A 23,565-nucleotide genomic window follows, 5' to 3' on the forward strand; every position below is an offset into this window, starting at 1 on the left:
CCAGTAACGATCTTGTGGCTATGGGAGGTTGCAGTTACAAGCAAATCTGTTACTGATGATTTTACAAACTTCTCAGAAGTAAGCATAAGCAGGTTGCAGTAATTGCAGCCTGTTTTGGTCAAATACTCAAGGAAGAAACATACATAAACTTGTGATCTTAATGGAAAAAAAATTCTTGCTAAGGCTCCAAGGCAATACAGATGTTCTTGTACTCCATGTAGGTTTTGCCAGCTCTTCTACCTTTTCTGAACTTTTAGTTGCATACAAGACTGACAAAGAATTAAAATAAATGGCAAGAGTACCTTAATTTTATCTGTCCCTGGGAAAAAGAAAACTCTCTCTTGTACAACCATGTCTGAAAATTAGCCAAGGAATTAAGCAGGAAAGAACAATCATCCATTCCCAGAGTTATAGCAAGTGACACAAAACTGAGTAACAGAGTTTCCCTTTTGATTTTTATAATATCCCTTCTGCAACAAATTCTTTGATGTAACACAGAGCAATGTCGTTACTTATTTATGATGTGAAAGGAAAAACAGAGACATTTCTTATTTCTTCAAGCATTGTATCTCAGCAACTGTCCCAAACTGTAGTATTTCTGAAAAAAAATAACCAGACACTGTGCTGGAGGATAAAAGGTTGTGATAAACCCTTTCTGTCTTCCTTAAATGAATTTGCAAACCAAACCTCAAGGACAGAAAAACCTCCTAAAACTTACCTACAAACACTTCTAAGAAAAACTATAATCTGTCACCAGCACAAGGTATGTTTATATCAGATCAACATTTTCCCTCCTATTGTAAAAATCTAAATTAAGAAATTCTAGAGGGCATTCAGCAGGATCCTAACTTTTCTCAGAATTACGCTTCCAAACCAAATTTCTCCCCAGGGATAGAGCTATCTGAGGAAGAACAGAAAATGCAAATAGTAGACTGAAGTATTTAGGCTGACTTGCAATCAAGATTGGTATTTAGCATATAACCTCTGAAGACATAGAAATCTAGGCTGGCACAACTTCTTTCAACTATTAGACTATCATTAGTCCATTTAATGTAACAGTATATTGACTATAAACATTCATTTTAATTTTAAAATCTAACTTTACTGAAGGAAGCACTTAAGGATGGAGCACATAATTTAAAACTCAGCATGTCTAGGGAAAAAATTTAATTGACTTGATATGGACTCTTAGGATATGTTGCTTAATGGATTTAAGTTTTGATTACATGTTTGGTAACAGGAGGTTATAAAGTGATTTAGAAATAATGAATTAAAATTGCATACTTAAAATGAGTTCCTGTTACTGTTCTATTTTAACTGCATCAGACTACTAAATGAACAAGTATATGGATACACTCTTACAGGCCTCCCTGACAATATGCTGAATTTGGATAAACTTGCAAATGGAGGATTAACAAGTCTGCAATAGTCTAAAGAAGTTTAAAGAGGAAATTTTCTCCCATATTATTCTTAAATTTTGTGAAAACAAAAATGTTACTATTTCTCTCCTTTGTGAGTAATTTACATTATCTGCATTAAACCTAACACTGGATAATAAACTTTTTGAAAAAAACGTCCTTGTATCAAATCACAGTCAGTGCACCAGTATTACCAGTTCAGGTCCACAATTTCTGCCCTTCTGAAAGGGCAAATAACCAAATTGATTGAGAACTTAGACTAAGCCAAGATCCCAAATCAGACATAAATTTGAAGCATTTTTCTAGTTTGATCATTTTTTTATTTGGTAGACCACCAGAGCTCCCCCGATACCTGACAAAAAAGGGCTTCTGTTTGAATTGGATCCTTATTAAAAAAACAAAACATGGCTGCAGCTTACTGAGTACAGATTATCTACATCTCTTACAGAAATCTATTGAGCAAGATCTTGTTGGGCAGTCAAAAATGCTCTATTTGTCTTCATACAATATAGGTCTAAATGCTAAAGGACAAATCATCTGAAATGTGAAATAAGACAATTATGTTAATTTGTGATGCAGAGCTGAATAACTGACTTAACCTCTCTGAACAAGGGAAAAAACACCTAAAAGTGATGGGAAAGAATGAATGTTTGACAAATTCTCAATGAGTGTGCACTGATGCCATTGCAATCAGCTGTTTTATCTGAGTAGGTTTTGGAATATTCTGCTTTCAGAAAGGCAATATAAGTCCAGCAAAACTATGGAAGATCGCAGTCGATATTTCAGACAGTCCTTGTAGAAGTGGATTAGAAATTTTAATCTAGCTCTCACATGAAGGAATTCACTGTCACTTCAATAGTATTCCTGTGACCTGTGCTATAACTGTTCTGCATATAAGAGAGAATTTAGTGCAGTATCAGTTATCCATCATGAATGCTGAGCTTTTTGTTTTCATTAATCAAAACCAAAACAGTTTCCTGTCCTCCCATTAGTAATCAGGTTGGCTGGTATTCACCTCAAGGAGCAAACTTTCATGTCCATGCCAATCCTATGAGCACCCAACAGAAAACTAGCAAAACATTTCTTATGAGTAGTGCCAAGTTGTTCCCACTGTCCAGCTACATCCCCAAAGTTAGGAGCAATGACAAAAATAGGAGTTTAGGAGGTAAGACAAGTTAATACCTATGAAGTTAGTGCAGTGCATTTTTGATGTTAAAAGAATTATCAACAGTTTTTACTATATGAAATATATACCTTAATTACAAACCAGAGTTGCATAAAATATTGGAAATGCACTTTCATGACTTGTCTACAGTGAAGAACACATACAAAACCAAAATATTGTCAGTATAAAAATTAAAGTTGAACAAGTATACTTCTTTGGGAGCATTACCTCACATGCTTCTGAATAATGAAAAACTTAAAAAAAACAAAACCAGAAAGGTGCACTGTGGGATGATTAGTAGCTGGTAAGCAACTGAGAACAGCAATGTCAAAGCTGCAGAAACGGACTGATGAGGCAGGTAAGGCTGACAAACTTACTCTGAAGCTGTGGCTGAGGCTGCTGGAAGGAAAGGGGCTGTCCGAACACAAATGGACTGTGGACAAGGGAAGAGGGAGGTTTTGCAGCTTGATCAAAGATGGAAGGAGCTGGGAGATTTGGCCGTGACTGAATGGAATTCAGTATGGCACTCAGTTGGTCACCTGTAGTGGGCAAAACAGTCAAAACTACAACCTGTTACCTGTCATTCTCCAGAAAGGCAGAGTAAATTGGTACTCAAAGTTTAAATGATGATAATAGAGAAAAGCTCATAAATTTCATTTAGCCACATTCAACTCTGGTTGTGGCTAAACATAAAAATGTCACTTCACACATGGCAATAAAATTACTGTTTGTAAAGGATCATGGATATTCTACTGCAATTATTTTAAACACTTCAAAATAGAGATTTTATTTGCCTTGCTAAAAAATGAAGAGCAGCCAAAGAAAAAACCAGAAATCCCTAGCATTTACAATAATACACACATGCAACAGTACATGCAGAAAAAAGATTAGAAAAACTGATGAAAAGGGAAAGCTAACATGTAATTAGCCTTTGGCAAATGTATTTCTGTGCCAGTGTTTTGGTAAATATTTGCTCATTTTTGCAAATATTTTTGAAAGTATTCTGTCAAAGCTGCTTTTTGAGGTCAAATTGAAGGTAATTTAAAAAACCCCTAAGTATCATAAAAGAACTGGAACTGGTTTTCTGAAGAACTACCTACATTTGTTGTGAGGCAAATGAAGGCCTTCAAAAAACTAGCATGTTAAAATAACAAGAGTTTTAATTTCTGAATGCCAATTTTCAAAAAACTCTCTGTGAGCATTAGAAATACATGACGCCTCAGTAAGAAGGCCACACCATGTTGTAACTTGAAGTATACTTAGTAAAATGAGGTAGGAGACACCGTGAATTTGAGAGCATCTCAGATTTGAACCATCACCAGGCAAATCATAATAATGTCACTTTATTCTGCGAATTCCTGTAATTTTGACAGCATTGTAGAAAACCTAGTAAAAAAATTTAGCGGCTAACACAATTTGCAGCTCAAAAATTTACAACATTTTGGGATTATTATCAACTGTCTTTTTAAAGAATTAGAGAGAGACCAGTGGATGTATCAAACCCAGTAGTTTGATAAGAACTCGTAAGTTAATTTATTTTCTTGGTATTTGAGTTAAAAAATAAGACAAAAATACCATAAAATAGCTGGAATGCCCTTCTAAATAATCTTCTACAGGAATCAATAAATCAATTTTATTTCACTGTTTTGGACGTAGCATACCTAAAAACTACTGGAATCTGTACGTCAGCAGGAATCACTCCTACCTTAAAAACCTAGAAGTGATTGAACAACCTGGTTTAGGGGGCTTTGGACCTAGATGATCTCTAAGGCCCCTTCTAACCCTAGCCATTCTGTGATTTACGTGTTCAACAAACTATTACTCTTAAATGCAACATGCCTAATTCCTAAAATGAGTAATTATTTTAAAGGGAAGAACATCTGAGAAGAGGTTGAAAGTCATCTGCCACAATAATCAAATATGGAGTCAGTAGGGCAAATCATGAGGAATATTAAAAACTTGCCTGTAACACAGAAAGCTGGAAGAGAGAAGACATAGCTAAATCAAACAGATTCATTGTGGGAGTCATGTCTTCTGTCTTGCAGATAATACTGTAAACACAGATCTATTATAGGGATCTTTACATTTGATCAGTCATTTTGAAACACTCTTGGATGGGACGGAATTTTCATCAGTACTGGGGCATCCCTATAGAAGTACTTTTAACAAACAAGCCCCTCCAAAAGAAGTGCTTAATTTAGAAATTCCCCTAAGAGATTGTGCTTGTGCCTTCCATTTCTTATTTTTTACAAACCTCGAAGCTTCTTAGTCCTGAGAATACAGAAAGACTGCATATAAAGTAATGGTACAGCTGAAGAATTCTCTTTTTGGGAAAGTAAGACCATTATTCTTTCCATATAGTTGCCAACAACTCTCCACTTTTGGGCAAATCAGAAGGAAATACAGTACACAGAATGAATAAAGTCATGTAGCTGAGTTGTTCATTCACACTTAACATCACAACTTCAGGGTATGCTGAGAAAATAATGCATACAAAATGGTATGGAATTCAATGCCAGGAGTAGCCTCCAAACTTTCTGTAACTATTATCCCAAAGAAACACCTTTGAAAATGCCTAAGATATAGTAAAGAAAATCACAATGTCTTCAGAAATCAGAATGCCTGTTAACATAGCATATTCATCTCTAAGATTTTACCTTTGGACAAAACAGAAGAAAAAAATTGTCTTAATATGTATCTGCAGAAAAAAAGAGCAGATAGTATTTCTGCACTATTACACAACTGACATTGAGAGACAAGCTGTAATACTGCCTCACATCTTAAATACTTCCACTTTTGTGATTCCACCATTACTCTGAAATGAGTATGGATGAACTGGGAAAAGAAGGTTGAAAAGGCTCTGTAAAACAAAAGGAAAATGCTTATCCAGCCTTTGTCCACAAAAGAGGGTTTCCTACAACAATGCATGGACACATATGAACCACTCTCTACACAGTAAACCACTGTAAAATGATATAAAACTATTTCATGTTGTGACATTAACAGACTAGACTATTTAGGAATAATTATTTTCCTAATCTTCTCTCCTTTAAAATAAGTTTTAAGTTATTTTACTTGGGAGACCACAAAGAAATATATGCTGGTGTTAAAAATCACATAGCACACCTCAGGCCCCTATTTGTAGTGGCATAGAGTATAGCAATATAAGAATACAATGACAGAGCTCCAGGGTTCAGGAATATTTCTCAAGAATATCTGCCTCAATGAAAGTCCTTTGTGTATTAATAAATCTGCTAGAACTAACCAAGAAATTAACAGAAAACATGCAGATTGAGTTTCTTTTGATGTTTCTTTTGATGGCTTTTATATGTGTATTTAGATCTTGCCAACAAAATAAACTATGATTAAAAGAAACAATTATTTTATATCAGTAAAATTAACTAGATTTTATTTATTACCCAGCAGTTGTAACTGGTATCCATGTGATTGAAAGGTAACTTCAGTTTTATAATTTTTTTTTTTAAACTTCACAGCAAATTTTAAATGGCATGTTTTATCTTGTCGACCCATTAAAGGCAGTTAAATTGCCAAGACAGATGAAAAATGTTTCTGGACTTTTTAAAACGCATGCTTTCTAAATCAAATACTTTTCTAATCTTGTTTTACAAGTATGTATTTTTCAGTTTTGTGCCTACCACTATAGAAATCCACAACTAACTTCCAAATCCTCAATCATTCTTTTTATACAGAATACTTAGACTGAGTGAAACTAAAGCAGAGGAAAAAGCAGTTTTAACGCTTTGCAATTCATTGTACTACTGCTTTAGAGAAGACCTGTGATGCCTAAAAAAGCAGAAATGAGTAATAAAATATAAGCAAAGTTAAAATAAACATAGTTTTTAAAATTATGAGTGTAAAAACATACCTTTGTTATTTCCAAGGCCATAATCAAACCCTTGTCCATTACTACAGCTTGTCCCCTTACTGAAAGCTTGTATTGAAAAAGGACTTGGGGGAGGAGTCTGCACATTTTGATCTAGAAGGACTTGCTCTGTAAAAAAACCACATCACTTCAGAGTTAGACCCCTTAGTAATTGATTTACATTAGAAAGATGAGTCACAAAGAAAAAGAGTGATATTTATTCCCACTGATAGCACTCTTCCCTCTTGACTAAATTATCTTCAAATAACCCCGTATCTGTTCTTCAGAACTCATGCTCTAATAATATAAAGACAGCAGACTTAATACCATGGAGACTGTTTTTTGTTTGACAGAGTTGTTGCCAGCTTTGCCATTAATGACACTTGTTTTTTTCCAGTAACATCACTCCATTCAGCAGTGTTTATTCTTTGGACAGCAATTGTTAAAATCCCTTTGACAAAGCAAGGTGGACAAAGGATAGTCTTCAGAATAGCAAACTCGGAGCCAATAAACATTTAATTGTGGCTACCCCCAATAGTTCATGGGACACAAGACATTTTTTGTGACAGATTTATTTGTATCTGTAAATGAGTACTATAATTTTGCTTTCTGTATGACACTAAAGCAACCTCCAATACAAACCAACCTGCAGTATTTAATAATATTAGAACAACAGTAGAACTAAAATAAATGAGACAGAATCCACTTGACTATTTAGATTTACAGAGAAATTGTTGACTTAACATGGTAAAAAATACCATTTCAACTGATGATATGTAAGAAAGTATTTAGAAGAAATATCCTAAATGCAGGTTTAAAAGCTTGATCTGGGACATTGAAAATTTTTTTTCTCGTAAATGAACTAAAATTAACATGGATTAAATAATAATAAAAAAATCACAAGTCTTCTAAAAGTAATTTTTAAGAAATTACATTTCAGGACAAAACTACATTCCAGAGTGCAAGCCTCACATAACACATATTCAAGCAAAAAAAAAAAAATTATGAGGGAGAAAGCTGGGAATTCAAACTCAGTTTATAAAAGAAAGTATCTAGAATTTTCTCACAGTCTACTCTAGATCTTGCTGTAGTATTTTAACTGTGTACCCCCCTACAGACGTAGCTATTCAGCATGACTTTTGCCTTATCTCTGACAGAAATCCTACTTCATTATGGGAATTTAATTATAATCTTATTAAATAATGAAAATACATTACAAATGTAATGTGAAGGATGGTGCTATTTATGGATAAAAAAAACCACTTGCAAATCTAGCTGGAGCTCCTCCAGATCCTTATTATTTCCCCCTAGCAAAAGCATTGAAGCTGATGATAAATTATTTCTAAATAATTTCATGGCAAGTAAAAACGACCCATTTAAAATAAACTTCAGCCACAGCTTAAGCCCATTAACTTTTACATGGCACTGAGGTGGACCAGGAACATAAACCAGATTGTAAAATCTCAGTAACTGCACTGATAACTGCTTAAACTGCTTTAGATAGATGCACAAGAGACATCAATCTTCACCCTACCCATAAAAAGAGACTAATCTAGAAAAGACTAAATACAGGTATATTGAGGCATGGGATTCATATCAGGAAGTTTCTAAGATGGTATTCCTATGAGCTGTATTGCAAAAATCCTACTATAGAGTTTTGTCCTCAAAGCCTGGAGCTCACATTTCTGTGTTTCTGTGAGAGCAATGATATACACAAAGATGTCCTTCAGTAACAGTGCACAAGTATCAAGAATATGAAGACACACCTTCAAACAAGGGTCTTGTTTAAATTCTTCCTGATTTGGGAATTCTTTCTTAAAGCACACATATACTTTGAGAAATTTAAGACAATATGAAATGATAGATCAATTACTGAAGATGAAAACACTACTTAAAAATGCAAGATTCTGTCAAGTTACTTAAATGTATTTCTCAAAATAAGCACTCTGGAATGGAAATTTTTGCACACTGCTTAATTTATTGCTTTCAGAGAAATGATTTTCTACTGGAAAAGCAAACGACCCCATATAAAAATAGAAAATAATGACTTTATCATCCCTACTATTGAATAGATGTCCTCCCAACAATAAGGTACTGTTCCAATTCACAATCATTTAGTTTCCAGAATCTACTTGGGCACTTCAAGCACCTCAGAACTTGACATTATCAGACACAACTAAAAATAGAAAAGCTATAACCTCTAAAAAAGTGTTTGAAGTATTAGGTAAACGCTTACATATTTTATGAAAAGCCCTTTGTTATTTCCTTTCTGTGCAGAAGGTTTTATACCTGAAAATCAAGCTGCAACAGTCTACAGAAAATACTTATGTATTAGCAAGGAATTACTTTGTTCTAATACAGTAATATGATGATAATTTTAAAGTATCTATGTGTGAAATGAATTTCAGCACCAAATGTCAAAACTAGAAAAATGGCAAAGAGTCTTTTAAAATGAACCAAGAGGAGGCTGACAATTAAGTATGACCTAAAAACACAAGCAGATTACGACTGCTGAGGTCAAAGCTTTTCAGGTAGACACATTTTGGAAAACAGATGCATAAAAATTAACCCCACAGCTAAAAGAAAACAGATGGTTAAAATTATTTTCCATAACAGTAACTGGTACAGAAGAAATCATACAGAAATATTTTAACTGTTCTTTTAAAAAGTCATTTAAAGAACGTTTATAAACAACTTGCAAAGTCTGACTGTGCAACATAACTCAAATGAAAATGCATAAGCTAATGTTATACCTGTTCAAAACTCAGATTCTTCTTTATTTCTCCTGTTTAGATTGCTTATTTTTTTTCTAAGTTAACTTAAAAATATAAAACAAAACAACCACTTGCCATCTTCATGTCGGAGGTACTGGTTTCCACCTCTGTCTCTAGCTAATGACCAAGCCTCGCCTTCATCACTTTCACAGAACTCTACCATGCTGTTCTTATCCATTTGCACCCACGTACCTTCTGAATTAGTCACCTGATGCACACACATAAAAAAGCAAAATTTATTGGCTTCTCAAATAATTCAGTAGCATGATTCAGCAACTACTTATAGTATCTGGAAAACACATTATATTCCAATCTTTCTATTATGAAGTAAATGGTAAAAAAAAAAAGTTTCTTAAATTAAGGCCACAGGCTGAGGCAGACTGAGGTACCAAACCTATTTATGGCATATTTACATTTAGGAATAATTCCAAAAATTTTAGACCCATTTATGTTCAGAACAAGCAAAACACCAACACCACAACTTTAGAAAATCCACATAAGCCTAAATAAAAACTTGAGAGAAATAGTCACCAAGATGTACCTTCTAATCGATGGTGGCAACAGTAGAATTATAATACCAAGATATACATGAAAGGTTTTTGTGAGTATTAGTTTTGTTCCTGATATTATATTTAGGAAATAGCATGACACACTTCATCCTTAAGCCCTTCTTAGCCATAAAACACCACAACTGGGCAACCCAGAACAATAACAATAGCTCAGCAATTAAACAAATTAATACAGTCAGTACAGAGAAACAGGAATTTGTTAAATGGTTAAGTCCTAGGAAAACATTTTGTCAATGAAACAGAATTCTTTCAAAGAATATGACAAAAAAGCAGATCAAGAAACACAGTTTTGTACGGAATACTGTAACAGAAATATATAAGCAAGCACATGTAACTGCAGTTCAACTTTAACATCATTCCAATCAGTGCAAAAAGGCAAAAGACATGACTGCATTAGTACTTATAATAAAAACCAAGTTCAAAGGTCAGTATTTATCATGAGGAGGGGAAAAGCAAACCTGTACAGAGGCAGATTCTTTTGTTGCGTTTACTACTGTTATATACTGGTATCTATGAAGACATGAACTGAAGCTACAAGGATCCGTACCTCGCCCACTGCCTTGACTTTGTTTCCCAGAACTAACATTCCAATTGGGATACCTCTAAGGTTAGGGCAGCTTCTGATGTTGTGACCTGATGGGCCAGTCTTCACTACCTTGTACACTCCAGGTCCACCTCGAAGGAATGGCATGTCTTGTTCTTGCATCACTGCTTCCTGTGGGCAGTGTGAATTTAGGTCTTTGAAAAAATCATCAGCATTAGACCTAGATTCCTGAGAAATTAAAAAAAAAAAAAAAAAAAGCAAAACAGAAAAGAATACAACCTATTAATACCACCTTTAAACTACTGAGATAAGAAATACTTAAAGACTACAAAAGGTAAATTTCAAAGCTAAAAGAGATCCTAGTTACATTGCTAACTTTAGTGTGTAGTGCTAAACAACTAACTACTACTAAATTGCACATGATTTGAATTACTCCTGACATCACTCCTACAGCAAAAGTGGTATAAATGTAACCATTTATATAAAAATAATAGCTCATACCTAACATTAGATACGAATTATTTAATCTAACTGCTTCCACTAAACCTTCATCCTTGCTGACATTTCTCAGAATACACATTCATTTCTCCTGCTCTATTTGTTAAATTTTGTTAAAGTCTGGGGCTATGTAAAGGGAATTTGAGTATTATCTCTCTCCATACGACATGATCCTTTTTTTGATTTCATATTTAGAATATATTGTTAATTTAGAGTTAAGGCAAAATTATGACAAAGAGGAACAGCAATACCACAGACTTTTAAATGCACATGTAAGTATTACTGTGTATTTATTGTTTCCACAATGACAATAAAGAGGGCCTGCAAATTTATTTCACCTCATACTATTTGACGATGAAATATATATCCAAACCTGAAGTAAGAAAACACTTTGACTTTCTTACCAAGAAAGTGGGAGTTACTAAAAGAAGAGAAAAATTAGCATAGACTTTTCAGCAAGCCACAGCTTAACTAAAAGGTTTTTGTACAAAAAAAATACAAGGGATGGAAGTAACAGATGTGCATTTAATTCAGAAGAATGCAAGTGAGGAGGAGAAGCAAGTTTATTATACTGAAAGTCATAGGTGCTTTTAAAGGAACATCTGAAAGTTACAAACTACATAATGTCCTACTGGATGAAGCCAGTGGTTCACCTCATTCAGTCTACTGCGTTCAGCAACAGGAGATGCTCTTTAGAAGCAGCATAAAAATGTTTATTAGTGGCCTGTCCCTTATATACCAACAGCACTTAAAACCTTTTTATTATGGATGTTAAAGGGTACACCCTAACTTCTTTAGTGTTTATTTATTAATCTGATTTCTCTAAATTTAATTTCTTCTGAATATTCTGATACTTTCCGCCTTGACAATCTCCTGTAAAAACACCTTCCAGGAGTTCACTCCCTGCTGTGAGAAAGAATACTTTCTTTTGTCAGTTTTAAACCAAACTTCTGCTTATGTTATCTCCTTTTAAATGGATGCAATTTCCTCTGATCTCTTTAATTATCATGCTTTCAGCTTTTTTAGGTATGGAAGTCTGTGCAATATGTCCAGACTAATACAACAGTTTTTTCAAGAGTCCTTTATACAAAAATGATTCTGTTATGTAAATATGGAACTTACAAAGCAAGTTAATGCAAGCTGAGGTAAACTGGTGTGAGGAAAAAAAAAAAAAGACAATTTATACATAGTTTAGATCTTGATATAACAAAGTCTGCTATTCTGGGGAAAAATAATCAGTGGACAAACAAGTTCTAAAATCTCTAAAACAAAATGTGCAACATATCATCTTCATTACAAAGTTCATACAAGAAAAATCCACCTCAAAACATTACAGAACTGATATTAAGACAAACACTTCTACAGTCAATATAAACAACTTAACTGTACATAACATAACTTGTTCCTGGAACTACATAACTACAAAAAACATTAAGAATGGGCAGAGTATTTATTAAGTATCTGTGGCATTATTCATACAAATATCACCTCATTAGATGTGGCAACTTCATGTGGAGCCTCCGATAACAAAATTTTACCAGTAAATTCTGCACTAAAGGACAATGAAAGGCTTTATTATGTTACTAGGCCACCTCTCTGAATTTCTAATTTGGTTGGTTAAAAAAAGAGAGTGCTACTCATGAATTAATAAAAATTCAATAATCTGCCCTGATATTTTTTCTCATTTTAGAGAGACACAGATACAGCACTGAAGGCAAATTTGCTATTTCCTATTAGAAAATTCACAGTAAAACAGACTTCAAAGAATATTTAGCATAAAGTTGAGTCATAAGGTGCATTCTGAAAACACGAGATACAGTGTGACTGTTCCTGTAATTTAACTCACCTTAGGGGGTAAAGCTTTGGAAGTCCATGAAAAAAAGTCCAAATCCCTTACTCCTTGGCTAGCATTAAAGACATTCTGAGCAACAAAGTTTGAAAAAAAAAAGACATATATCAACAAAGAAATGGGAACAAAGAAATATTGGAGGAAGAAGTTCAAGGTACTATAATGCAAACTTTCTCCTCAAGTAAATTTACTGGTAAAATGTTTTGCAAAAGGGGAAAGTTATGTTTTCCTGAACAATTCACCTGAGTCCATTGCTCACCATGGCAAATCATCCATTACACAGAAACAGTTTAGTATGTCAAAAGCTCAAAATGGATGTAGTGTGTCATGCCATTTACTGAAATTAAGAGCCAGACATCTCTTACAAAGCTTGAGACTCCATGCACAGAGAAATCTCATATTTCTGTTACAAAGAAAGGTAGCTGGTCCCATCACAAACCAGTTTTCCAGCAAGACAGTCTCCTATTCTGAAAGATGATTTCAACCAGTGCAGGACAAGTGCACATGGAATTTAAGTCACCCAGTCAGAAACAAGGAGAAGCAGAAGGGCTAAGCTCACTGTTGCTGAAAGCAGTTCACTTCACAGAATGATTTCACCAGTTTTCACATCAAAATCATACTTTTTACCAGAGCCAAAAATTTCAGTGCTATATGGAGAACAATTGCTAAGATTTCATTCATTTTGTAAAACATGAATGCATTTACTAGTTTGTTATGAATAATCATAAACCAAATACAGCTGCCAGAGAGACATCACTCATTTTATAACCAATTGCCCATACTACAGAAATAAGCACTGCTATTCTGTTTCATTTTTCCTCCCACAAAACAGTGAGAACAGCATTTTTTAATCACTGGGAAACATGAAAAAGAAGCCATCTTTTCTCCATAAGATAGTTTGTACTCATTGCAAAGAAATTTTCGTTGTTCCTGTCAAATGAAAGAATAGTGTATATATATACCAATACTAATAATTGTATTTTTGATGGAATCCCTTTGACAAAGCACCCGTTTCATCTATATGAACGGAAGTATCAAAATCTAATTCCCTATCCCATCCTGCTATGGGAACCAAATGAAATCCCTGCGCAGTAGCCACATTAAAATTTAACAAAAGCTAAGGCAGTAAATCCTTTCAGGCAGAAACAAGTACAAAGCACCCTCAGCATGCCTCATCTGTATTCCTTGAAAAAGCACTAACATGCTAGCAAATCCAAGCTTTTATCACATGATAGAAGCAAATAATCTATGTACTGCTTGCAAACATCAAGTTTCAGTAATACAAATCATCTGCCATTTTGACAAAGAGAGGGAAATTCTCAAAACACCAGCATTTCTTTAGAATTGAGAACCTTCATGCAGAATTGAAGGAGGTAGCAACACACTAGTGATATATGCTCCAGGGCATTGGGGAAGGTGGGGAGGGTGTTAGATAGGAAGATTAGCAAAGTAAAGGCTTACCAATTTGGCATGAAACTATGGAACTATAAAAAAGTCTACATTTGCCTAATGAGTGTACTTCCTAGGCATCCAACCTACTTAAACTGTCTATTACTTTGTAGCCTATCTCCTTTTCTCTGATGCATTTCCACTGAGAAACATGGACGATCCATACCTAAAATATTTAGGTATCGTTTCAAAGATCTATTTTTCTACATCCTAGAGCTCTATGTGCAAAACAAACAGCGGAAACTAACAGCAGCAAGTGGGGCCATGCTGGCTTAGAAACACCAAGAAGATCAAACTAGAAGCTCTCCTTTGCTCTGGGAGCTTAAGAACTTCCTGGCTATTACAGCACTGCACACCAGTTTAGATGAATAGATCAGGCATCTATTTGAGAACTAAGTTTTCATTCTGGAGAAATTACTAGATAGAAGCTTTGTATTTAGTCCTTATGCTACCATCTGCAGATTTAGTTAATGCTTTCCTTCAAGACTTTATCTTCCAAGACCTAAAGCTAATTTTAGAAATTCATACTTTTCCCAATAAATTTTAAGTTTCGGAGATCTAAAAAAAAATTTAATTTGTTTTGCCACAAAAAAAATCATCAGACCATTAGTAAGTATTTAAAGTCTCAGTTATTATTTTTTCAAAACTAAAGCTGATCTTAAACAGCCATCTTGACATTTTATCCAGCATGGTTTTACTCTCCAATTGCTTTCCATAATGCTTAAAACAACGGTAGGAATCTTTTGTCCATGTCCTTCAGTGCTTCCACAGAACATTCAGCTTTCTGAGGTTCTGCGATCAAACACTGGAGCCGACACACTACTTTTGATTCTTTCTTCCATTGCAACAATGGTTTGAAAAACTTGCACTTTCTCAATCCTTGACTGGCTTTGGTGGCTGGGGAATGTAGTATTGTAGCTGGGTAAAATATTCCTTCTTCTAAAGTTTTACATCTAAAATGAAGTAACGAGAACATACTTAGAATGTGATTTTTTAAAAGACAAGTTCCAGAGCTTGACCAAGATTAACTTCTATTTCTTCCTAGTGTGCACTGTTCTGTATCATATGTACCTTTCCACTAGGTACTGTGTGTAAGCATGAATACATAACTGTCTGCATAAGGAACTTTACAGGCATTTTTTCAAAAACAGATAACTAAACACCGTATGACAGAAGGAAAAATAACAACTAGAGATGGAAATGGCTTATCCAAAAGCACAATCTATTAAATTCACAATCTCATAATTATATTAACCTACAATGGATTGGATGCACAATTTCAGATCAGGGGCTGCAAAGCAGTTCCTTGTGAAAGGACAAGAGCAACAAAAGAAGAGCTGAAGATTTTCTAAGAAGGAAAATGACCACAGCTCAAATAAATAGAACACCAGTAACTACCATGGATCTCTGGTGTCCTATGATCATTTATCTTTAAATATAATTATCTTTCATAAAAATATAAAAAGTGCATTTATGAGATCCACAGTACTCAGTGTTTGCTTTAGCATAAAATATGTAGTTAATGCTAGTAAATATACATAAAAAGCAGATACAATATATACATCAAGATGAAGAGGTCACAATTAACACTGCTGAGAACCTCTACTGTTTTTCATTTGTTCACTGTTCCATAATATAGTGAAGAAACAGAATAATTAAAACTTCTTTTAAAAAAATGCACTTTTTACATATTTTCCAAAATGTACTGAGAAATTTTATTTACTTAAGGGATTGATTATAAAAAGCCTGTATATTTAAACATGACAAAGCAAAGTAATTGGAGGTGACAAGTCTACACACTCAACAGAGTTGAATAAAAATGGAGTTTAGTAGAAATAATGTGACATCTATTTGAACGGGGAACACATGGCCTAACTCAGGCATTTGACTTTCCCTTTGCATTTTCAATCACACAAGAGAATTTCTCCAGTCTTCCTTTTAAGCCAAAACTGGTTGAACAGTTTGGCTCCAAAAAGTCTTGCACATTAACAATTTTTTTACCACATTCTACTCATCGTGTCATTCAGCTACCCAAATCAACAGGATCCAGCAGATATGAATTATATCACAATTTAATCTAACAAAACTTTAGCATTTATTAATTGAACATCCTTTTCCACATAACTCATTCATCTCTAGAGGACTGCATTGATCAAATCTGACAACTTAAAAACACAGCCTTTTTTTTTGACAATTCAGAGAGAAAAAATATGTATAATTTGAAATATTTTCAACTTAAAAATCACCATAAAAAGATTTGAAAACTTCCTACCAAGAAAGCAGTATCTGTGCAAAGAAAGTATCTAGTAAGAAAGCAGTATATGCTAGACTAGCATGCTGTAAAGACTTAAAGCATTCAAAAGTCACCCTCTGAACCTTGACTTATGTTTTGTCACCTTTAAGAAATAAAATATCAGATCTGGTTATTTTTCCTCTTCTATTACTATGAATCAAACCAAAAAATCTTATTGCTCATATACTGTCATAATGAAGTCAAACAGCTTCAGGACATGCTAAGTCCTCTTAAAAATCTGAAAATGAGAGCTGTGCAAGGAAACTTGTCTGAAAGTAGCTCAAAACACATCTCTTGCACATTCCTGCATTGTTCATTGTTATAACAGTTGCTTTTGTAAGCCTTTTGCTATGTTGCCTGCCACTTACAGAGCAGAAGCTAAGAAAGCATGTGACTTTTAACTTGTGTCAGTCAAGACATGTGATTGGCTACCTAGAAGAAAATTAAGCATATCTAACAGCTCCTAGTAGTCTTAAAAGATAACAAAACTAATTCACAAGAGTATTTAAAAAAACCCAAAACCAAGACAGAATCTTTTGTCTCAACTCTACAGACACAGAGAATGAAATGTTTGAAAACTGAATATTGTTTTTCACATTTGATTCTACCTGACCTCCTTATTCAAATGAAGTCTGAATTCTCAAAATTGTATTATCAACACTGAATGTTCAGTTATTCACAGCAGACAGTTCTTTTCAGGTTTCTCTCAGGGAGCACAGCATATGCTCTTCCCTAGAACTACATGTATGCCAGAGCTGTATGAAATATGCCAACCAGTAAGTTCTTGATAACCACAGAAAACTGCTGAGTTCAAAAATATTCCCTTCAACAAGAAAAAAGTACTGAAGATAGCTAAACTAAAAACAAACCAAAAAACCATACAACTAAGAAAAATCTAGCAGACTATAACACCCATCTAAACATACAATATTTACTGAAGTTAATTACTTGGTCAAGATGAATTCACTTTTATCATAGGTGAACTGGTAAAATTCAACTACTGCTCAGAAATACTAATATTTTATGGAAGTATAACATAGCAGTTTTCTAATGGCTACCAATTTTCTAAGGCAAAAAATACAGGCAAGACTTTAAACAAAGCTTAATTTTTTCCACGTTTTCATATATATTCTACAACAGACTAGAAAAACACTATGATGACAGGCATATTTGGGTGACTGATTTTTGAGTACAGAAATAATTTGCTTCCCAAATGCAAAATTAAAATAATTTCCCAAACAAGGATTCTATTGAAAGAAATCTACAAATAGAAATATATCAACAGATTATTTGTAAACAAGAAGACCTATTCACATCATCAGCCACAGGGAATTATGAATTTCCAGATTTATCTACTAGCAAATAGCCCGATTTCACTGGAACTGGGAATATCTCATTTCTTCTATAACCAAAAAACATGAACAGCATGATATTACCGGTTGCAGGTGTTCAATTTAATGAAATATTTCTCAACTAGCTTCAACTGCAGCAGCAGCTCACTCAGATAAGATGACAAATCAAACCTAAATAGCAGTACTTGCAATTAGATCTGATTCTCACATATTGCCCAGAAGAAAACAAGGCACTGCCCACTTTGGGGAATGCATGAAAACAGACGAGCCAGAAAGGCCTGCACTTTCATGAATCTTTTGAGAAACACTGGTTTGGCTGATACAGTTTTTCCTTTTTGCCTTTTACATTTTTCAGAAAAGTGCATCTGGTTTCCACAAAACGTGTAACCTTTAAACTGTAGTGATAATGATCACCATTAAAGTTACTCAAATAAATTATGTTTACTCTTACTATAAATTCAACATTTGTCTTGAAGCTCTGGGATTCTTTGATAGGTTAATGAAGCGGTAACTTAAGGATTCAGGTGTAAAACTCACAAAAAACATCCACAAAACCCAGAGCCTAAAGAACATTTTACTTGGTTGGTGGTTGGTTTTTTTTTTAAATGCATCAATTACATTCATTCTGACAGCTGGAAGCCTCTTCTGAAACCATGGCACCAGTGGACCACTTCACAGACAATGCTATCCAGCATAAGAAACATCTGGTGCAGACCACAATCTAATACTATTCTGTTTTTGTTATAGCAGTCCCTTTACTTGTTTGTCTTCTAGGAGAAGAGGCTTCAACATAAAAAGCCTCATACCTTTCTACACTCCACCCTCATTACACAACAGCCCTCCAAAATGCAAACATGTATAATGTCTTTGATAATCAAAATATTGTTTACCTCAGGACTTTTTGCAGCCTTAATTAAAGAAAGTCTTGTAATGAGGATAGAGTGTACTTTTGGATATTTTTCAAAGGCACCTTTTACTTACGTCAACAGGTACCAGAAGGCTCTTGCCAAGATGTTGGTTAAAAGACAGACACCAGGCTTCAGTGTAACCATTCATGTTAGGAACATACTTCTTTATTGTTTCATCGTTCAGCCTCAGCCAAACACCATCATCATTGTGGATCTATGGGAAACAAGCAACAAGAACGAGCCATGCCCTCCTGTAACTGTTCTGTAGCTAGCAAGGATTAACAGAATTCAGGCAGACAACAGCAGCAAAGAAGCAACGATCCTCACAATGCTGATACAATGTAAGTAGAGGTAAAGAGGAATATTGACAAAATCCAAAGCAATGGGAAGCTTATCTTTTTATACGTCAAGGTGTGAAGATAAATTTAAATCGGATCATGCAGTAATAAGAACTGCTTTGAAATAAAAGAGGAAAGAAAGTCAAGCCTTGATAAGCTTCATAAATTCCCCACTTCCCATTTTTCCCTTTTTTTTTTTTTCTGGTATGACTTAGTAAATTGCAAAAATATTCCTTGTATATGAAGTTATATTTTAAGAAAAATACATGCATAGTAGTCTAACACGCTAGTAGTGATCTTTCAGATCTGCAAGTAAAAGATGTAATGAAAAGAACATCTACATCTGAATTTTTGTGCAGAGTTGAAACAGTAAGTATTAAAAAGCTAAATCTTAAAGAGGTAGTATTATAAGATGAACTCAAGGAATTTTCTTTCCTTGTATCAGTCTCAAATGTTTGTTACAGAGGTTTTGAAGTAAGTATATTAAAATGAAATGACAGCCTGAAAAACTAAATTAGTAAATTTAGATTTTTGCAATTTATGGTCTTAAGGTATATATGTCAACATCTAACCATGGAAAAAAACCCATTATTTCCATGAGTTACCTTTACATCTTAGCCCAATTTTCAACAGAAATGTCTTATTGATTACCTCGTCAATGAAAGTGATGGATCCATTGACTTTCACTATGCCTATTTGCTCACTCTGAAGGGAAGGGTGGCTACGGATACGAAGCCCTGCACTGTCCTTGGCCACAAATTTGCGAACCTAAGAGAAGCAAAGAAAGACAGTAAGGAAGAAAAAAAATTGGAACAGAGCTTTTAGAGTAAAAAGAAATAGGTTTAACAGATTCTGAAATGCCAGTGACAAGACAGCAGTCTTAAGAGTTACAGTTTGTTGCTAGTTTCCCATGGCTGCTGTGTAACTTCACTTTTTTACTATAATCAATAAAACTGTAATGTTCCAAAAAAACATAATGTAAGCATGCATTGACTTGGAAATATTTCTGCTAACAAGCTTCTGATTTTTTTAACACACATGTTTTATTCACTGCTGAAAATTTCACCAGATTTGCATTTTCAAATTTATTACTTCTCCTAACTGATCAGCCTGGGATTACCATTTCTCAATTGTGCTACTGTAGTATTCTTTTTAGTCAGCTTTTTGACCAAAATTTGGATATTTTCCTTAGCTAAAGAGTTTATCTTTCTACTTCCTTATCTTTCAAATAGCTATTTCAATAGTTTCTCTTTTGTTCACAGGAGGGTTAGAGCAGAGGCTCCTTGCTGTTAATTGGACTTACTACAGCACCCCAAAATCTCCCACTTCTTACTCACTATCACTTTTTTTACTGTTCAAACATTAACAGGCACCTGTCCCATAGAGAACCAATCCTATTTAGTCTCTTAAAACCAGAGATGCATACATTCTATGCATAAGGTATAAAACCATTTTCTTGGAAGGTTATTTTCAAACTCCATAGGTAAAAGTGATAAAAGTATCAATGGAAGTATGGATTTAATCTATAACTTAAAATAAAGCACTGAATGATACGTAAGGAAAAAACTCAGTGATACAGAATGAAAGGTAGCAGCTAAGTGCGTGAATCTTTTTTTCTAAAAGAAATTATTTAAGAAATGGTGTTTACTCTGAGGCTAATTTAAAAAACAAAATACAAAACCAACAAAACCCCAAAACCAGAAGCATGTAAAGGACTTCACATATAAATTACTCCAAAATGTGCAAGGTTTTGGTTATTTGCAGTCCTCTTACTCGTAATACTTACATTCTCTCAAAAGACAAAACTAAGACTTTCAAGGTCCTTGTACAAGTAAAAAGCTGAATCACTGCTGACAGCATTCTAAACATAGACAAGTCAAAAACAAAGTCTTGCAAATTAGGGGTCCTTGCATCATATTACTTCAGAAAATCACTTTGGTAGTTTGCTAGAACTTTTATTAAAAATTTTAATTTAGAGGAAAAACTCATATTCAAGATTTTGAGTATGCACAGGCCGAAAGAGCCTTTTTCCCTTTTGCAACAGCTAACCCAACTAGTTAATAAAACACCTCAACCTATAACTAGAAACTGCTTAAGGATCAGATCCACTGACAGATAATACAATAAAAAACAGATTAAGAGCTCTCTTATGCTAATTTCTGACCATGATGAAAAACTTTATTGTCCGTGTCTTCTTTCTGATATAGCACCTCTTTACTTGGAATATTTCTGTATAGCACAAAGGTTTTTTAACTCTGTCCTGCAACACCTCAGTAGGCAGTTCTTCCATGGAACATACACAAACTGGATTCCAACTAAAGAAGTGACTATGGCAGAAGGGCTTGGCAATGAGGATGTACATCACCCCTACAGTGACACAGCAGTTTTCAAGAGCTGTGTTGCTGTGCTTTCTTATCTGACAAATCTGCAAAGAGGTACACCTCACACAACACAAAGGGGTGTTGTATAGGATAAAGCAACCTTAACAAGGAAGTTGGCCTTCTAGAAAGGGATGAAAAAAAAAAACCCCGGCCTAGAGCTTTTGGGTTTGGTGGTTGTTTTTTGGTTTTGCAATCAATGCTAGCTACTTGTGTCAGGACAGTAGAAACCATCAAAACATGTTTATAACCAATCATTCTGGTAGCACCTTCAAATTCAGCTAAATTAGGACCATTTTCTTCTAGTTTGTTCCAACTACCCTACATACATTTCAAGCTACATTACATAGCTTGAAAAATCATGTTTTTCTCAGTAGGATGTGGAATGAAGTTTCCCGCAAGTTAGTTAATTTAAGCTTTGCAGCTAATACGGAGGCAGCAATCCTTATGGGTCAAATACCCCAGGCTGAATACAGATCACTATCACAGTCTCCTTCAGATTTTTCACCTGACTTCAAATAACAGAAAATGAAGAATACACATATAAAATCATAACACAGTACCCATTTTCAACTTGCAATTCAAGTAAGGTTTGGCTACAAAACTGGAATGTTCCAGTGCCTCAATGAAAATACTTTGGTGTTTCTAGTTGAGAACAGATCGCCACTGAGAACGCACTGTTAGTGTCCTTTGGTTATAACTATCTGAAATTTCTGACAAAGATAATGAAGAAGCATTTAGAGCTCAACTAGGCCCTTTTTCTAAGCAAAACATGATTTGGTATATTGGACTGTCTCTGACTGATACATGTTTAATCTGCATTCTTAACTTCAGAAACATGGAGCACAGTACAATTATTACCTTCCTATATTACTTACAATACTGCTGTTGATACACAAAGAATTATCCTGATTTGTTATGTGATTTATTACGACACAGAAGAAAGATGAGTGATTAAATGATTTATCATGAAAGGTCTAGTTTAATTTTTCAGCAGGTTCTACAGACACTGTGTATGGGACAAAGATGGCTCCTTTTTCAAAGAAACTACAACTTGGAACAAGAAATGAGACATGCAAGTAGAACAACACAGGGAGAGGATTAAACACTACATAACATCTCAGAACACCAGAGGACTGACTTTTGTCAAGTACTTTTAACTGTCATGAAGACTGTTTCTTAACAACACAAGAGTTATTACATATGAACAAGTCACCTCAATTTCCACTGTAATAATTGAAAAGAAAAACAGAACTTCTGTTCAGTAATTTATCTCATACCAAACCAGATTCTCTCAACTTGGGAAGAGCAAAACAACACATATGATGATCAGCTTGGGTAAAGGTATCATTAACTTGCACGAGATAAATCTCCCTCAGTAGGAATTGGGAGTCCTAATTAAGATAATGAACTAACCGGGAAGCCTTCCTTCCAAGAGAAGGGAGAAAGTCTAAAAGAAGCTTCTTGGGAAGAAAATAAAAGAGAGACCAAGTGGGGGATAAAATGTTGCACTGAAACTAAAAGCACATTTATTATTTTTATTTTGAGGCATGGCTGCAGGGAAAAAGAATCTTTTCAGTGCTAGAAGCAGATGTCAGATGCAGTTTAAAGACTGGGGAACTATACAAAATGTTACTGTCTCTAGATTACCCTGAAATCTAGAAAAAAATAAATCAGTATGCACTGCATAGGTAAGTTGTCAAAAACCCAATCCTTTCTGTAACCATGTATTTTTTTAACCACCCTCCCAATTTCAGTAAAACAGGGAAAGACAACCTTGTTGTCTGAATTCCACATCTTTAATACAGGTTTATGCCACAAAAAAAAATTCAGCACCTCGTTTGATATCCCTTCCTTTGCATCTAAGCAAGAGTGCAAGGTAGTTCCCTCATCTGGGCATTTTCCTTACGCCACTGCTACCCATTTCAGCTTACTTGCTTTATTGTGTCTACTTTAGTCCTTCAGGGTGGAATGATAAGGTGAAATGGGGATGCCAAAAGCTACAGAAAGGATACCTCTAAAAAACAATCATGCCATTCAAAGGAAGGAAAATAGCACTAAAGAAACTGGTTATGGATTTTACATTGATTGAAAATGCTTATGACAAAACAAACAAAGTATTTGTAAAATTTTTGCCCAATTAATTT

The 23,565-nt window shown here is 34.5% G+C and overlaps 1 protein-coding gene across 14 annotated transcripts in view; it reads right to left on the minus strand.

The window, feature by feature from the left end:
• MYCBP2 (MYC binding protein 2) overlaps positions 1 to 23,565 on the minus strand; it is a gene marked incomplete at its 5' end in the record, with an annotated part of 179,777 nt that overhangs the window by 37,532 nt on the left and 118,680 nt on the right. For 8 of the 14 annotated variants that reach the window (XM_082277909.1, XM_082277910.1, XM_082277903.1 and 5 more), the window contains 7 exons: positions 2,961 to 3,122; positions 6,470 to 6,595; positions 9,316 to 9,448; positions 10,357 to 10,581; positions 12,698 to 12,772; positions 18,776 to 18,916; positions 19,692 to 19,808. In XM_082277909.1, coding sequence (XP_082134035.1) covers positions 2,961 to 3,122; positions 6,470 to 6,595; positions 9,316 to 9,448; positions 10,357 to 10,581; positions 12,698 to 12,772; positions 18,776 to 18,916; positions 19,692 to 19,808 — 979 coding nt within the window. The remainder of the gene's footprint in view (positions 1 to 2,960; positions 3,123 to 6,469; positions 6,596 to 9,315; positions 9,449 to 10,356; positions 10,582 to 12,697; positions 12,773 to 18,775; positions 18,917 to 19,691; positions 19,809 to 23,565) is intronic. The other 6 variants (XM_082277912.1, XM_082277911.1, XM_082277913.1 and 3 more) reach the window with 5 other exon arrangements.

This window comes from Coloeus monedula, assembly GCF_965178545.1.
Source record: "Coloeus monedula genome assembly, chromosome: 3".
Taxonomy (NCBI): Eukaryota; Metazoa; Chordata; class Aves; order Passeriformes; family Corvidae; genus Coloeus; species Coloeus monedula.